At 31.8% G+C, this 15,103-nt stretch overlaps 1 protein-coding gene across 1 annotated transcript in view; it reads left to right on the plus strand.

Moving 5' to 3' along the window:
• LOC117167041 (transcription factor Sox-19b-like) overlaps positions 1-15,103 on the plus strand; it is a 39,346-nt gene that overhangs the window by 19,300 nt on the left and 4,943 nt on the right. Inside the window, exons 3-4 of the mRNA XM_033351613.1 lie at positions 2,496-2,690; positions 11,993-12,144. Coding sequence (XP_033207504.1) covers positions 2,496-2,690; positions 11,993-12,144 — 347 coding nt within the window. The remainder of the gene's footprint in view (positions 1-2,495; positions 2,691-11,992; positions 12,145-15,103) is intronic.

The raw sequence follows: 15,103 nt of genomic DNA on the forward strand, positions 1-15,103 counted from the left end.
CACGACCCTTCCTTGTTTGCCCTTTGGCACATCGTTGGAGAACAAAAACCTTTTCACAATGGAAAAAAGAGGAAATGCGTTCAAATATTTTGAATGTTTGAATCTGTAATTGCCAAATGCCCCTGGCAATTTAAATGATTAGAGTGGAACTCATAACTCGGATAGTTCTTTCTTTTTGGTTATTGAAACTGTCACTGGAAGTTTCAACTTTCAAAAAATTCTTACAAGTAAAATTGTTTCAATCGACTAACTCACTAACAAATATTATTCTAATCCAAAAACCTATAACGAAAATGAAGAAGTAGAGTAAGGTTACTTTGATGACTTTTTCAAATTTTGCCAACAAAAAAAATACAAAAATGATCAACATGTAGTGTTTTAATCATTGATTTTTTTATATGTTTTTTTATATATAGTTTAATTGACAATTTGGTTTTCAATTATTGGTTTTGTACAAGACAATATCAAATTTGTCAACGAAAGATCACATCGCTTTTTTAATTTTGCAAATAATATTATGAAACTTTGTAGAAAAAACAGAGTACAAATTTTCTTCAGTGTATCATTCTGGTATTTTCAAAAAAGCAGATCGAGATAAGAAAACCTCGAAAAATAAGAAGGCATTGATTATGTGGAAAATAAATATGAAACGATTAAAGATTTTATTAATGTTACAGGTTAATAGATTTCAATTTCTTTTTACAATAAATTTTAATCATTTTTAAGTTATTTTAATATTTAACGGTTGATTACTTGGAAATTTTATAATACTAAAACAAATTTGGTTCATTTATAAATTTTAAATGTTCATATAAATTTTTTTCATTTTAAGTGGAAAGGGTGGCTTGGTAAAGGGGAAGGTGGAAAGAGTGGCCTGGTAAAGGGGAAGGGTGAGATTGGTTACACACTACCCCTTTTCCAGGTGGAAAAATGACCAATAAGTGCTATTATTAGCCGTCAAAGAAATAACAGTTATTATACAAGAGCCTAAAAGTTCTAAATGTTAGGTTTCGTACCTTTCACCTCTAAATTATTTTTATTTTAAGCCAGAAAAAATTTTTTAAATAAAAAAAAGTTGGAACACGCCCAAAAGAAATATTTCAAAGTTGCACAATTTTTATTTGACGATATTTGATTGCTATTTAATGATTTTTCAATCTATATTGCTGGAAGTTCCTAAGCTCTCAATTTGCAATGCTTCAAAGTAAAAATGATTTATTTTGAACTTCTCCAATTAGTAACTGTTAAATTTCGGTCGCTGTAATTGAAAAATTTCCCAATTTAACGACATCAAATATGTTCCATTAGAATGTTTTCCATGAAGAATTATTCAGTTTTCAGATTTGTAATGAATAGTACAACAAAAAGTTTATTCGTGTATATTTTATAGATCTCATCAAAATATCTACGATAAAAAAGTTTCGGCTAATAAAAAGTTTAGCTATGTTAAAGGAAAAAAAAACATTTCAGACATAAAATATTTCTAGAAACAATAATTGAATCAAAATTTCCTATAAAATTGTACTTGATCTTTTTCTAGTCAATTAATTATCAAATTTTAAGATAAATCGGTAAAGTATTGTACGCTATAGGTTGACCAAACTGCTAAAAAATCGAATTTTAGGCCTAACAGGTGAAATATTTGTAGTAATAATAAGTGAATCCAAATTTCCTGAAAAATGACCCTAGACTTTCATGTATCTAATTTATTTCGAAATTTTGGACGAATTATTTAAAACTTTCAGGCTACAGGTGGACTGAAATGCAAAAAATGGTACATCAGTCACTTTTTCTGAATTTGCTGTATCCAGTTTCTAAGACATTGACAATACGTATGCACGGAATTTATTTTTGTAACAATTTTTTTATTGATTACAAAAGATTTTATGCAAATCGATAAAGAACTGGCGAGATATCCACAAAAGGGACTACGTGCATAGATAGTTCTTGAAAATATTTCTCCGTGCTGTTTGTCAATCCGGATGAATAAAACATAATCTAAATCTTAAAAAATCTTCACAATTTGTCAGTTACTTATCCCTAAAATCAGATTTAAATTTGCAAAAAAAGTCTACAAGACAGAGGTTAATTGCGCGTAAAGTTTAAAATAAATGCTTTTCATTTACCAACACCTCACTATATTTCTCCTGGCTTTGTTCCTAGCGCGTTGACACTGACGCAGTTCTTACAATTTGGAATACGCATATTGAACAGGCTCCTGCATGTGCGGCAGTTTACACGTTATTAAGGCTTCAAAGTGAGAAAGAAATTTTCCACTTGACTATAATGACATGCCATTGTTCATAGAAACCGCAAATAAAGGCTACAGCGTTTAAATAGAGAAAAAAAATTAAAGAGTTGTTCTTTCACCGTGAAAAACTCTTTTATTTGACTGTAGACGGGTGAAAAAACTGAATGTTTTTTTGTAGTTTAATTTGAAATCCTCTTATAATTTTAAATCCCTTTTTTAATCTAAGATCCTCTTTTCTGCACAGGCGCTGAATGGAAGTTGTTATCTGAAGATGACAAACGACCTTTTATCGACGAGGCAAAGAGGTTACGAGCTATGCACATGAAGGAGCATCCGGATTACAAGTATCGACCCAGAAGAAAACCAAAAACTCTTAGGAAAGAAGGATACCCTTACAGCATTCCCTATCCCAGCGTGCCAATGGATGCACTCAGAGCCGGTGAGTCTTTTCAAAATGATATTAATATCGCTTATGTACTTCTCATACAATGTAAAACTTGTTTTTATTCAGTAATTTTCACACAAAAGAGGTACTCCAAGTGTTTTTTTTTTATTTCGAAATGAATCACGCAACGAAACATACTGCAGAAGTAAGAAAGAAGTGTACAACAAATAGCCCTCTGAACCCAAAAAAGGGGTCTAGCCTAGTCATACTTTTTCAGGGCACATTATAAACTCGTTTATAGAGAGATTTTGAATATATTTAAATCGAGATGATATTTGAATCTGTAAGAAGGAAATAAAGTCAAGCACTCGCCAAATTCATAATGCTAATTATTGTTCTCATGGATCTATTTTCTTATTTAAAGTAGTGGGATCATAAAGTATCGCAATTCAATTTATTTTTTCGTCATTTTCTTGATTTTCTTTTGAGACCTGCGATTTGAGATTTACAAAGCTATAAAAAACCCGTTGGAAAAGAAAAAAGAAACGAGGATCATAAGCCTGACCAACAAGTAAAACCTGAACTATCTCAAACGAACAACGGCCAAGGGAAACATTCGTTTGCAGAAGCGAATGCTTTGATATTCATATTGGACGGCATTTCGCACACCAGATTCTTTGTCAGTGGTAGTTAAATTCTCCGCGGACAGTCAAAAGTTTTATAGTAATAGCCACACCATTCTTTTTGCTTTCTCAAACGACATGTGTTCGGTAGAGCGGCCAAATAAAATTTTATTCCAAATCATTCGCTCTCTATTATTTAGGACTTCCTTTCTTGTTTCTTCGTTTCTTCTTACCATACATTTCCATTCAAAATTTAATTATAATTCCAAGGTATTTATATCTCTTAATGAGGTTCGTAATACACTTAAGCTTTTATCTCTTCAGATTATATCATTTGATATTGTGCACTAAAATAATCCAATCTCCGGAGTTGCAGTTGACATTCGTGTGACATTGAAATGTAAATACGTTTACCTAATTTTACAACAATAACTCGAGACAGAGATACAAATTTATTCACGTGATTATTCACCAGTATTTGGTAATCTGTAATTTATCGATAAATTCCTGTGCACTCTCTACTCCCATGGTTGCGAATAGTACACAGTTGCTCGAAATGCACGTGGGTGGTTGCATAAATCGCGAGATTAATGATTGTAATGTGATTCAAACGCATGTGGGAAATTGATTATTCTTCCTAGGCGATGTCCATACACCTACGAGAGCGACAATGTGTTTATTTTGTCATTTTCCATGTTCACCATAAGCAGACTGCTGAATCGTCAATTACATTATAAAATGTATTCCAATATATGTATTGATATAAATTTTATTTATATTAATATTCATGTAAATTTACCTCAACGCCTCCTATCTGAACCTTAATATTTTAAAGATATTTTCCTTATCTTTTCGAAGTTGCAGGCTTTAATATTTTTTATTTCAATTAACGTCTTTCGATTTTTTTAAATATTGCTGGATGTTTTGATGACGCAAGTACAAATAAAAATGGGTTAAAAATCAGCTGTTCAAATGAAAAAGCCTATAACTCTGTCTAATAAGTGTTAATATAACCACTTAAAAATTAATTTTTGAACGCAGATTTTTTATCGGAACGAAACATTCTCTATATATTAAAAAATGATTTTAAAAACTGATATTTGAAAAGCAGTGTCTATTACTCTATTCTATCCAATAAAAAATCTTAATATTCTTACCGAAATTCGCATCGTTATAATTATCTCAGACATATATATTGTGCAAAATCTGGTTTTTACCCCATAATTCACGGACTATTATTGTATTGCTATTATTAATGATTGAAAACGTGAATTTATATTTCAGTGCTTTAAAAAGCTGTATCACCTTGCATAAATTCATTAAATGAAATGAGTTTAAAAAAAGAAACATCTTTGAATGTCAAATATCTTTATGGTCTGCATAATGTACTATGGGTCCAGTAGTGAATTTCTAATTAATTTACTTTTTAAAATTCCGGTTATTCACTGTTCCTAAGAGAGTTAGGTGACTGCTTGTATTTCACAAGATTAAGTCAACTTGACGGCATAAAAGCTAGTAGATTTTCTCTTACGAATATCCTATTAAGACAATTCGATAAATAAGGAGCTCGTGACAAGTTTATGCTCGCGTGCTTGCGACCGATGAATCTCCCGTTGCGGCCCTGCGAAGAGAATTTCCTAGACGATTTATCTCGACCCTCCACAACATCAGAGCAGTTTGATCCTAAAATAACGCCATTTATATACGCGAATCTGAATTATATGTGAATTCAATAAATCCTGGATTTTACCGTTTTATCGATTATAAAAAAAACTTTACGAGAGTATATGAATCTACAAATTATTATAGAACCAACTGATTTTAAACTGTATACTCAGAGATACTTAAGTAAATCATAGTTTTATGCTTTAATTCTGATTTAATTGACAAATCACCAAATAAATCTCTACGAAGAAAAAAATCGCATCTGTATGCAAGGAATTAACTGTTTTACCCCGGTCGGAATGACAAGGTGCATGCTTACAATTAGTGAAAAAACTATGAAAATACGTCCCTTCAACTAGCATATACGGTTATTTGACGCGGCAAAATTGTTTTAATAATATTGTGAATATACCGGAATATGTTGATTAACGGGAAAAGGATTATTGATCCAGCGAACTGAGTTTCAATTTTCAATATCCCTACAGTTTATCATCAATATTCCATATTATCCTGCATGGCTAATAATTTCCAATCTCTAAAATGACCATTAGAGTTTTTGAAAATATTTCTTTTCTGAAAGATGGCCCTGCAACGGTGAGCTCAATAATAACTTAATGAGTTTGAAAATCACTTTTATATTTCAGACTTTCGACCCTCTTTTTCCCCCTTTTGAAAAGAATTCCCATTTTTTCTTCTTTTATCAAGCAGCTTACCGGTTTCTCTTTTTTTTCACTCTCAATCAATAGAATCCAAAAATAAAATTCAAATATTTTTGGGAAAGAGTTGATTCATTTTAATTAAATAGACTCCTACTATTATTCAGGTTTCGGAATTCCTTTCTTTTGTTTTTAAAAAAACAATTACTTTGTTGAAAATTGCTCATTTTTGGCAGAACAATAATCTACTTGGTTAAATTTTAATCTTGTTTAAGTTTTTTATGTTTAAGACTCATTTTGTTGTTGAAGGTTTATAACTTTAGTTTTAAATTGATCTCTTTGTTGGAAAATTTAACCATTTTCTTGAAAACTGATCTTTTCGTGCTGAAAATGAACTCTTTTGGTAGAAATTCCATCGCGTTTAGATAAGAGTGCATCTGCTTAGTTGAAAATTAATCTTTTTAGACTCCATATTCAATTATTTTGTTCAAAATCCGAATGTTTTGGTTGAATTCAACTATTATATGTTTAAATAAAAATCTGTCTTGGCTGAAATATGAATTATTCCGTCTTTCTTGATAATTCATCTTTGTTGGTTGAAAATTCAATTATTTAGTTTAAAAAATTCACTTTTTCTGTTTGAAAGTTCATGCAGTTTGTTGAAAATTTGTCTTTTTTGGTGTAAAATTTATCTTTTTTAGTTGAAAATTTATCTATTTGGTTAAAAATGCATCATTTTACAAACAAACAAAATTAATTATTTTATTAAAAATCCATCTATTTTGTGAAAGTCATCTTTTTTGGTCAAGAATTCGTCCCTTTGCATTGAAAATGTATCTTTTCTAACAGACAAGTAATATTTTTTGGTTAAAATTGTATCTTTCTTGGTTAAAAATTACCATTTTTTTTGAAAATTCATATATGTTCTAAAAAATTGCAACTACATTAATTCTAGTTAAAATAATTTACTTTTCTGTTTTCGTGAAAACTCACTCAATATCCATTAATCAAGTGATTGCCCACGATTCTCTTAGCAGCGAATCCTTGTCATTCCAACTAGATTTATTTCAACCTGATCTAAATGCAGGATTTTAAAAACAAAATGTTGTCAATGTAAGGTAAAGTTGATCTAAATTTGTGCCATCTCTATTCATTTATCAATTACTTTATCAAGCAACATGACTGCGGGAGGCCGGAAAAGGAGTTCGTTTTGGTTTATCGGTTTTGACAGAGGTCTATTGAAAACGTTAATAGCTGCCAAGCCCCTGAAAGTGAGATTCAAGTTTACGTAAGCCAGAATGAAGTGAAAACAATGAAAACAATGGACATGGAACGTCAAACAAATCTATGTAAACCGAGGGGACTGACAACATGCGGAACTAGACCCGATTCATTGAACATCTGTTCACGTAATCCAGCACGTCGGACAATTCCGTAATAGATAAGGTGCGTCTGCAATTCGACAGATGCACCCTTCTTGTTTTGACTTTCCTAACTTGCGCCATCTACCACTTAAAACGAGCCTTTGTACTTTTAGATTGGATGGTGTCAAGCATCAAAAGCCCAGAGAATCTTTTCGAAATATGTCACGAATCCTTTAACTTAACCCCAAGTACTCCAATTACCCCCCCCCCCCCCCCCCGAAACTTTCAAATAAGCTTCTATGTAATGTCGGACGTATTCAATTCTATCGTGTCTCTAAATCCCATGCCGTTTGCAGATGAATTTTTATTACAACCGCCCGCATTCGCCTGCACACTTGGCCAGAGAAGTGGAAAACTGCAGAAAACTAAAACTCCTAAGCACCGCCAACTACAGGAAGACTAGTTTGAATATGGACATTCACATATATTCTCGGGATAAAACTACCCACTCGAATGTAGTTAAACGGAGTAAAAATATGGCTAAGCGAAAATCTCTATAACCCATCCGTGCGCAAACCACACCCGTCCATGCTTAGCATATTCGAGGTCGTGACGAATCGAGACTATTTGTGAGTCCAAGATCTAAAATATTTACAATAAATATAAAACCTATCTCTGTCAAGCCTGAATTTTCCAATAATAACCTAAACGGGTCCATTGAATTTTCTAACAATAACCCAAATGGGTCCATTGATCCCAGGTGTTACTAGATACCTAATTAACAAATGTATTGAATGTAGTTCTCTATATCTATATCTCTATATCGTATAAGTTTCAGTCGAATCGAGCATTCAGAAAGGCTGGAATCGAAAGGTTTTCGATAATTTTACTCGTCTAACTAATAGTGATCATTTGCAACTTGGTTTCTGAATAGTCAATATTTTATTTTTGTAAGTCGACGCGCACACAATAAGCTAACGAGGGGTCCATCGGCCTTTTCTCGACGCGTGTTCATCGACACATACCTCGAACGCTAAAAGAGGTGCGACCTTGCGTGTCAAATGTGAATGTGTACAACTACATGATTTCTGAACTTGCGATCCTTGACGACCATAAATCTCGGAGATCTCAACGCCAATCATCTCGTCTTCTCTTCCGACCCTTTTTTCGTGCACACAATCAAACAAATCGCCAGCGACGGACACTTAAGGAAATTTTCAGCCAGTGTGAAATCAGCCGAATTCTTATCCTGACAAAAATGCTTTATCTGATCAAATAAAAAAAAATCTAAGCCAAATGGAATTTCTCATGACGCAACCTGAGAACGAATATATTATGGATGAATAGCTTAGTAACTATTTTTCAATTTGTGGCCGTCATTGAGTTATACTCTTGAGATATTTTTCATTTTGTGAGTTGTGTTTCTTTTGAACTAGATATAAATGATTTCGATATTTTAATTGGCGTACGTTTCACATTTATTATTTATCACAATCAGGGTCGTCGGGGGGTGTACATGTATCAGTGTTGGGTAGTAACTTGTTACAAGTAACTAAGTTACTAAAAAGTTACGTTATTTGTAACTCTTAGGGTAACTTAGTTCTTTTTTTTAAAGTAACTTGTAACGTAACTTAGTTACGATTTTTGCAGTAATTTGTAACTTAATTTTAGTTACTTTACAGTTACTTTGTGTTTTTTTAATATCTTTTTTGTATGATCAATTTACATTTTTTTACATTCTCATCATTTAAGATTGAGAAAGTATTAGAATTGTCGGAAATTTGACATCACACTTATTCAACGGATCTCCACGTTTCGCGACCCCCTGAATCTGAAAATCAGGTTTTCACAATGGCGTCTGTCTGTCTGTCCGCCCGTCCGTCCATCCATAAACACGATAACTCTCGAAAAAATGAACGAATCAAACCCATCTTTGGCACACTTTTTCTAGGTCCTAAAAAAAGGACGAGTACGTTAACCAGCCATTTTTGATAATGATTCAAAAAGTGAGCGCATTTTGAAAATTTTTGAGACCCCTTTTTTCTGAATTTGAAAATTCTATGTACGGATATTTATAGTATTGAAAAGAACAAACAATTTATCCTCATGACTTTTTTCGATAAAAAGAAAATTCTCAGGGTTATAGCGTTTTCAAAATTTCTTTAATCAACCGAAAATCAAAATTTGAAGCCGAAAAACGCACGATATGAAAAACAGTGAAGAGAAGAAAAAAATTTCTTTTTTAAATCCCTACAAGATTATCATAACTCATTTTTGGATTTTCTTCCAAAATCGAAAATTCAAATTTTGATTGCCCAAAAAATAATGGAAAATAAAAAATTCCATTTGTGGAGAAACTATGTAGGATACAAAAAAGATGAATTAACAAAAATGGTTATCCCAAAAAAGATCTACAATTTCGTTAAGAATCACTTCTTGATAGGACGCGTACTTTTGGTTTTATTCGTGAAAAATAACTTTGAAAAAAGCAAAATAAAAAAAAATGTGCGGAAAAACGACGAAAGTTACGAGATAAAAAATCCAGCAAAACCTGTTTAAAAATGTCTGTCGGAAATCGAGCGCGCAGCGCGAGTGTCATGATGAGAATGTGTACCTCAAAGCCTACAAAGTTTTGAGAAACTTAATCTTTGACTATACTTAATTAAGTACACAATTCAGAATATGAAGACGCATATAAATACTGCCATCTAAAAGAGATCTTTTTGATAAAGTTATTTTCAAGCATTCCAAATGCAAAGAATAAATATCCGAGCACGAAGCGCGAGATTCAAACGTCGCGCGCCCAGCGCGCCATTCGAATGTGCCCGCGAAGCGGGCAGATTTTTTATAATAAAAAAGGAAGAGATTAAACACTCGGATTTGAAAGTCGCGCGGTTTTAGAACGTTCGGGTTACTGTATTCTTGGGTCAATCAAAAATCTGTACGGTAATGTTTCAACCACTCAACCAAGTTATATATTACTGTTCACTTGACGAAATATCTGGCTAGTTTTTTATTTGCTAATCTAATCCCTGTTTTTTAAAATTATATTTTGATGAATTATTAATATATTTATTGTAATAATATAATAATAATCAATAATTTTATTAATTTGTATTCATTATTTTTATTTTTTAATTAAAAATTAAGGAACCCGGTAATAAGTGTTCAGTTCAGAAAAATTAAGAATTTGTGTTCCTATGAATACGCGATTTCTCCTCGGTCCAAAAATACCCCAACGGGAACAGAAAAAGTGCACATACATTCCTCTTACTCGACTTAATAAAATTTAAGGAAAGCATTTATTTAACCTATTTTTTATTATTAATTTTTTTTTAACTTATAAATTTGAAGAATATTCAAATTTATATTTATTTTTCAACAATTTATTTAAACGTCTTAAAAATTGCATCAAAAAAATATATTTAAATGTGTGAATTAAAATAATTTTAGCTCTAGTGAGGCGGATTTGAATTAATTAAAATTAAATTTTCAAAACTTATATTCTACAATCTACGTGAAGGAATTGAAACAATTTATGACACATATTTTGTGAATTTATGAGAAGGAATTAAGTTATTCCAAAATATGAGCCCTTTTGGGGAATAGAAGACATCTCTGTGAGGTTATCTGTTGGTATAATTACCAGGAATTGAATATATTGAAAACACGTTCTCTTTTGGGGAATAGGAACCTATGCGGCGGCCGCTATGGGGATAGAAATAAATTACTTTCTGAGATATCCTATTCGTATAATGACATTTTAGACAGATGGAAAAATCGCTTATTCAAAATAGTAGAATAATCTTCACTCTTATTCTGAAATCTGAAAATATTAATTTTTCTCTATTCAGTGCTTATTGTCGGGAAGAGAAAAAAAATGTAACTTTTTAGGTAACTTGAAGTTACTTTATCTAGTAACTGTAACTGTAACTAGTTACTTTTTTTCGTTAAGTAACGTAACTTTAACTAGTTACTAAAAAAAAGCAACTTACCCAACACTGATATGTATATTATGTACGTGTTCCATATATTATTCCATATATATTATGTGCGACCCTTTAAATAAAAAATGTTTACATTTGAAAAAAATAGAGTTTTAAATGTTCAATTGCCAATATTTTTAAGTTTTAAGTAATTTACTATATATTCACGTACAATTTTTAAAGTTTTATTTTCCATTTTTATAATATCGACTGCGCCAAACATAAAACTGTTCATTCAGAAACCTTTTGTAATAGCCTTATAATGTTGAAGGTTATAAACTTGATATTATACAAGAAAAACATTGATCTACACTGTTTTCATATTGCACAACCTTGAACGATAGAAGTTTAAAATTTTGCATTTGTGGAGTTTTAAATACTGACTATCTAGACTTTTTCAGTTTGAAATTTTACCTCGAATTTTACCATTAAAATGTGGCAAAGCGAAATCGTCCAGAAATTTGTAATATTTTTATTTGAAATTATCCATTTTGGAAAGTTTCGTTTAATAAATAGTTTTGATTATTAAGGCTTCTATTTTGGAAAACAATTTTATTTTCAATTTGGAAAGATTCACACATATAAATTCAATAGCAAGCAGTTTAATTAGTGAGATAATTATACTTAATTTTAAAAAGGTTTATTTTAAAAGGTTATACTTTCTTAGAATACTTGAGAGAATGATGTGTTTAAAAAAATTAAATGATCAACACGAAAAAATTACAGACGGAGTGAATTTGTAATTAATTATTCATTATTTTAATCGGCGAAAGAACATATTTGGGCATACTTGATCCACTCTAATGAGCCAATTCTATACAATATCATATCTACAATATCCAATTACTATCAACATTGACATAATTATTGTTTTAAAACTGATCAGTTGCACCAATTAAAAATAATTCTTCAAAATTTAACATGACATCGACTACTGTCACTTTTTCCATAGAAAACCAATCTCAAAACAAAAAGATTTTTAGCAAGTAAAAAAACAAAAGCATTTCTGCGAACGGAAAATGACAATTATTAATAATCATTTCGTTAATGTTTGTGTTTCAGGAATGGCTGGTGGCATGGGTCAAGCAGGAATGAGTTCTTATTATGGACCAGCATATGGTTCTCTTTCAGCAGCAAGTATGGCAGCGGCTGCTGCAGCAGCGGCTCAACAATCCGCTGCAGCCATGTCGGCAGGACTCGGAGCACCTTCTCAGGTGAGTTTTCGTTCTGAAAAAACATTAGCTTCTAATTTTAACATCTTAGTTTCCCTCCTTTTCCTATAATTATTGAATCGGTGTCGTGAAAAGTCAGCGTATTCCCAGTATTTTTCCACTAAATTGCGTAAATCCACGTTATGAAATACGTGGTAAGCCTGGACCAACTTAAATCGAAAAAAGACGTTGCTAGACAATTTTTCCGGAATATTAATCTTGCGTAGTATGCGCGTATTTTGCACAACAAATAAAATAACTATGGGAGCGCTTTTTGTTAATTGGAATTTTGATTTAAAAATATTAATATTTTTTTAGGGTTGCGAATCAATAACAACTGGACTTTTTTTAAATCAAATTTTTTGCTTGGATGAACAATCCGATATTTTTGATATGCAATTAAAAAAATCGTGGGAGCCCTTTTTTCAAAAATAAACTTCCATTTCTATTTTCCCAGTATTTGGAATTAAAATATAACATTCTTTTTGTATAAAAGTTTTTATCGCTGGAAAAGCTTTGAAACCTTATAAAAATGTATTGAAATTTATGGCCTTTTCAACTTTGAAAACACTTATATGATACCATAAAACAGTATCCAATAAACATCATGTAACTTCAAGGATCTTTTGGAAGAAGTTGGTTGAGGCTGTCCGCGGAAAGGTATACTGAGGAAGTATTTCAGGGTTGATAAACAACATTGTCTTTTAGCCTTTTCACAAGACAAAATCACTCAGCACCAGATATCTATTATATCACTCGTGGAAGAAATCCAAATATGAGCAATTATGTGTAATCGCCACGTGTCCTTTTAAACAAAACTTCCATTTTGTCTTTGCCTCTCTTGACAAAGTACAATTAAAGGAATTCTGAATATTGTGCGGCTAATGCGATGGTTTAACGTGAAAACGAAGGTCTTCCGACAAAAGGATACTCGATATAGGCATATCAATATTTTGATAACTTTGGGGTACTTCTAATTTAGAGAATAACAGTAATAATAATCAAAACAAAGAATTTTTCATTTCAAATTTTGTGAGTCTGCCGTGGTCACGATTTTAATCTCTATTTAGAATAATGCTACTGAAGAGAGATTGAGTTAGACGTAAAATTTAAAAAAATACTAAGTAGGCTACGTACTGAAAAAGAGTATAGAAAATTATAAAATTAGATAAATCTCTATCTAGACGAATATAATATATAATTAATGTATAATTGTACAGAATAAAATTACAGTGAAACTCTTCTATAGCGCCGATTTTGGGGCTGACGGTGAATGGAAACGAACTCATAGCTCGCTCCGCTTTTGTTTGTTCACGCCTGAGTGCTCGCCTGAGTGACAACCGCAGACGTAAGGTTTATAGAAACGAGGGGTATTGAAGGGTTTCACTGTATATACATTTAGGGAAATTCAATCTAAATCTATGAAAGCGTAGCCGTAGAACTTAAAGAAAATTCTATAAACCCATTTCATACAAATCTGATAAAATTGAATCAAATAATTGGCAAGACTTAAATTCTATCCGCACTTTTGATAAAAATCCTATCTAATTCAAATGAATTTTACAAATAAAAATCTATCAGCACATTTGATAGACCTCTCTATCAAATTCTATCCTTCTAGAATTCATATACTTTTAGTATCATAATATTTTCATCAAAATTTTACCAAATCTAATCGGTAGAAAACTTTCATCAAATCCTATGATTTGATTTTCATAAAACATAAACATGAAAATTAACAGGAATTACGGATAAAATATGTAGTAAAGTTGTCTAGGTTTCCTCTAAAAACAGCATACATTAAATTGGGTAGAAATTTTGGAAATCATATTTAATACGAGTCAATTGGATTTCTATTAAAAAAGCTTAGGATAGGAATTTGGGATAGCATATTTGATAGGATTTGGTTGAATTTATATAAAAAAAGTATAGAAAAGTATAGGAATTCTTGGGACACTGGCCTATTTTTCTATGATAGAAATCCATCGCAATTCTATCAAAATGTTTGATAGAAATTGCTTGCCTTTTTAATGGAATACTGGTGGACACTTTCGATAAACATAATTAATTGATTATTTATTTTGATAGACTATCTATAAATAGCTAGCGATAGAAATATAAAGGAAATTTTTTAAATTACGGATACAGTAAACGAATTAAAAAGTATTACTTTTTTATCAAACTCTTTCCAACTTTTTCAAACCTTTTCAGCAGGGTTCACAAAATTAAATATCTTGATACTACAAAGACTCGTTTGTTTTATAAAATGCAGTTACAGACTACTTTTCAATACAAAAGGGACTTCATCTTCGTTCATCTTTGCATTTTTTTATGTTTTGTTAACGAATTCCACTTTCTCTCTTCGTGCGTGTCTTGAAAGCTTCGTTTCCCCAAATCGAGTCTCAATGTCTGTGACGAGCAGAAAGAGACACGGATGAGGGGACGCTTATTAAGAAAATAAAAGGCAGAAGTAGGTAGACATTTATTTCGTATTCTTGTCTGAAGCGAGGCGTCTGTTGTTGGCATTGTTCACATATGTGGCGTGACACATATTAAAGTTGCAAGAAAAATTCCATGCATCTGGCATCATCGGCTTCCGAAACAAAACTTAATTAACGGACAGCTCGACCTCGCAGTTGATACACAATAGAATCACCCCGGCCTGCTGCATTTTCGTCCACAAAGCACGTATATACATCTACGTGTTGTCGAACCCAGAGAATGCATTTGGCTTTTCATCCCGAGAGTTGCACGTTTTGCATATTATGTTTACTCGCCAAACGGGATCTCTCCGTGAAGAATCTCTTTTTGTATTGTGTGTCACTCATTGTTTCATTTTTGACAACAGTGACGTCACTTCCTTTCCTTCCAAGCACAAAAAAAACTAGGGATAAGAAATGTTGCAGAAAAGGGGTCGCCCATAAACTACGTTATTAATTTGATTTGGGATGGAGGACGGGGG

The sequence above is a fragment of the Belonocnema kinseyi genome, chromosome 2 (genome assembly GCF_010883055.1).
Source record: "Belonocnema kinseyi isolate 2016_QV_RU_SX_M_011 chromosome 2, B_treatae_v1, whole genome shotgun sequence".
Classification (NCBI taxonomy): domain Eukaryota; kingdom Metazoa; phylum Arthropoda; class Insecta; order Hymenoptera; family Cynipidae; genus Belonocnema; species Belonocnema kinseyi.